Here is a 3,491-nt window from a genome sequence, read left to right as displayed (position 1 = left end):
GCGCTCCTCCTCCTCGCTCGCCTCGCCACGCCACGCCTCGTCACGACGCGCCGCGGGTTGCGGGATTGAGCCGAGCCGAGGACAGAGCTATGCACGTTGTCTATATTTTTGCTGCATAGGAAAATTAATGAGTCATTAATTAATAATTAACGGACGTGTTAATTACTGAACCGTTTCCGATTCTTTTGGATCGTGACGACTCGGACGTGGGGTTTACTCCCATGACCTACCCGGCCCGCACTATATAGTCAGGCAGACGTCTACCCTAGCCGCCGCCGCTTCATATGGTTTCTCACCACCGTTCCAGATCATTGCACCGCCAAGCAAGTCTTCTCCATCCCTCCTTCCGGCGTGCACTGCGAGAAGGGACAGCAGGCCTCCGGAACCCCGCCTCTCGTGATCCTGTACGGGAGAGGGGCGATCAGGTTTTTAGGGAGCGCACTCGCGCGACTGCTGGCAGCGACGACTTCATGAATGACGACTTCTTCCCCGACTTCGGCAACCTTGTCCTCGACGACATGGGCGACAACGTCAACGCCGGCGGTGCTGCACCCGCTGCACCGTATGTGATTCTATCCTTCCTGTTCGAGATCGTGGTAGAATTCATGCTTCTAGTATGTGCCCTAGATGTGATATGTTCATCTGCTATGCTCGTTCGCATGATTAATTTAATCTCTGCTGCTGTGGTCATGATTTATCTTTTGTTTATTCGGATTAAATCTCGTAGTAATTTGCTCATATTTCCAACACTACTATGGAAGCACACAACATATTCCACTGAAAAGTAATGAAAGTAGTTCACCTTATCGGTGACTATGCCAGATAGGAGGCCTTGGGCATCGGTGAGCAGCACCGCGTCGACCCGCCTCGCCGCCATCCGCCGGGACGCGTCGTAGACCGTCGTGCCCTCAGGTATCGTCAGCGCCTTGGACAGCCTTAGCTTCTTCACCGTCCTCTCCCCCCTTACCAGAGCCCAACCTCAGTCAGAGAATTCAATCTTTCGCGGTCCCAATACGAAAAGGGGTGAAAGCATCGAGGCTCTTACGGAAGATGTTTGGGAGAAGCAAGCTTCGGGGAGGTCTTCCCATTTCCGTTGGCGTTGGTGGCGGAGGAGGGGTCATCAGACCTGCAGGACGAGGCAGACGGCAGCCGGCTGCGCATGCGCCTAGCTGGTGGTGCCGCAGCAGCCGTGGAGCTCATGTATGCGATTCTGGTGAGAGCTCGGCACAGTTAGGGTGGCGGCGGCGGCGGCCGGCGAGATTGAATGGTGTTTCTGCTCCCCTCCTCCTCGCCTTTGATAGCGTGTGGGTATTTCTGCTTCAGTCCTTCTGGTATTAAATTATTTGGTGAACCGGTGATGACTTTATTTTTCGAAGTGGACTTTCGACTTAATTAAGTCGAGGAGGGTTTCATTTTTTTCTCTTCTTCCTTCTTACTACAAGATGTCTTTTATCCATGGTCCAACATTTTCTTTGTGTGGGGGAATAGTGTGTTTTTATTACTCAATCAAAGGACAGTCCACTAGAACAACACCAAAACCCGATCGAATCCACAAAGCAGTCTGTTTCTCACATCTACAAAAATTACCTAAAAAGTGACTCACAACATTTTGATCACATTTCACATGCGTGATCTTCACCTTTCTGCCCTCCTGTAGGGATCTCAAGATAGTATCAACCATTATGGTGTATCTCAAGCGGTATGCGTGCCCTTTAGAAATCAGATTATTCGCCCCAAGACATTCGGTCTCCACAATAATCGGCAACGTAGTCCATTGCAAAGCAAACACGGTCCCCTCCCTACAGCCTGAGAGCTCCACCTCCAGCGCATCCACCCACGAACTCAAGGATCGACAACCTGAAAAAATAATGGCTCCCATACCATCATGCAAGACCATTCCTGTTCCAGCCGTACCATCCTCATCACAAAAGGATCCATCGACCGATAGTTTGGTCCATCCGGCTGGTGGTGGAGACAATGCTTTGAGAGTCTCGGGAGGCTGGTGAAGCAGCAGCTCGAAGAATCCACAAAGTTTTTAAATATATTTGGAGCTTGAACTTCTTTGGATCTAAAAGTTGTCCTAGAAGTTGAATTTTTTTGGCTCTATATGTCATTGTCCACACGGCTCACCTAGTGGCATCCGTGGAGTATCGTGTCATGATTATATCCTAAATAAAAGTGTTTCTGCTTGTCGCTGTTATGCTGTTGTGTTGGATGAGTGTGATACTAAGTTATTAGTAGATCATTCTATTTTACACAAGGGCACGGTCCAAACATTGAACATTGCAGCAAAATATGACTAACCAAGTGATCTGAAACCCAGCTAATGTATCTATTGTAACGTGATTCTTGGTGAGAATTATGTAACCATTATATACTTGTAGCTCGGTGCATTAATTTCTAGGACCTCATTCCGTATCTTCATTTGAATTCTCCTTCCTTACTTTGTGTGTGTGTGTGTGTGTGTTTTAGTTGTAGTGTTTGTTTTGCTCATGGAGCTATGGATTCATTGCATTGGTCTAAGGCTCAATTTGTCCGTGTGGCCTCAAATTGCATCTTTATAGTACCCTAGCTGGTTTTGATGATTTGTGACAAAACTTTGGGAGATATCTCATCGAGTTTTATTTCAATTATAGCATGTGATCCTATTGCGTATCCGTTTTCCCTGAAAGTGGAATATCATTGATGACACCCCCTCCCCCACCCCACAATACCCTTTATAGTTCTTGTCCTCATCAAGCTTTTAGTATCTATTTCTAGGCTTTTAGTGAATTCAAGATTCATATGAAAGAGGGGCACAAGCATGGATATGTGGTCTTGAATCTAGGAACATATGCTAAGCCAAAGTCCTCCAAAATCCACTTCCTCACATTCCTCTTTGTATGAGTTTCTCTAGGTCACATACTTTCAAAGATTTTTTTCCAGTACTACTGGGCCACTTAGGATTATTCATACTAAGAGGAACAAACTCAGTTTTCAAAAAGTTCAAAACCTTCATTTCTTTTGTTTTGGAACTGTCATGCTAGTCCTCTTGAAAACATTCTTTGTTTACCCCGATGTTTTCTAGCACAACCTTTTTCTTCGGCACCTTCAAGCCGTCTCGATTTCCTTCTCTATTGGTCACAATGTCCGTTTGGCTTTGGTACCGTCGCCTTTTCAATCGATACTTTGAGTTGTGACTTAGCTCTCTTCTATAATTTTTCATTCTGAGAATGGATCCGTCTAGTACCCATAGAGCAATTGTTATCGTGTACTTCCGAGTCGTTCTATCTTAGCAGAAAAAGGTATTTTGAACCCCACCACTCACTCTTTCTTCCGTTTTTCCGAGTACTATATTTACCTGATTTATGAACATTGCCCTGGCCGTTCAAAGTCTTTTGAACTTTTCTAATGGTTTTGCTAGTTTCCTACCAATACTTTTGGGCCTAGTTATTTTTAGTAACAATTAGATTTCATGTATCCTCTACATATTATCTAACATACCTCCTTCG

The 3,491-nt window shown here is 45.7% G+C and overlaps 1 protein-coding gene across 1 annotated transcript; it reads right to left on the bottom strand.

Moving 5' to 3' along the window:
• Nucleotides 1–663: 663 nt before the first annotated feature.
• Nucleotides 664–1,215, bottom strand: LOC119299773 (CBS domain-containing protein CBSCBSPB3-like). Its single transcript, XM_037576917.1, has 3 exons — nucleotides 1,046–1,215; nucleotides 767–962; nucleotides 664–681 (listed from the first exon to the last, which is right to left on the bottom strand). Exons 1-3 carry the CDS (start codon nucleotides 1,198–1,200, stop codon nucleotides 664–666), a joined length of 369 nt encoding a protein of 122 aa, XP_037432814.1. The 5' UTR covers nucleotides 1,201–1,215.
• Between the last annotated feature and the right edge of the window lie 2,276 nt (nucleotides 1,216–3,491).

Source organism: Triticum dicoccoides, chromosome 5A (assembly GCF_002162155.2).
Source record: "Triticum dicoccoides isolate Atlit2015 ecotype Zavitan chromosome 5A, WEW_v2.0, whole genome shotgun sequence".
In the NCBI taxonomy this organism is placed as follows: Eukaryota; Viridiplantae; Streptophyta; class Magnoliopsida; order Poales; family Poaceae; genus Triticum; species Triticum dicoccoides.
The sequence above is the reverse complement of the archived record's forward strand: the minus strand, read 5'-3'. Positions and strand labels throughout refer to the sequence as shown.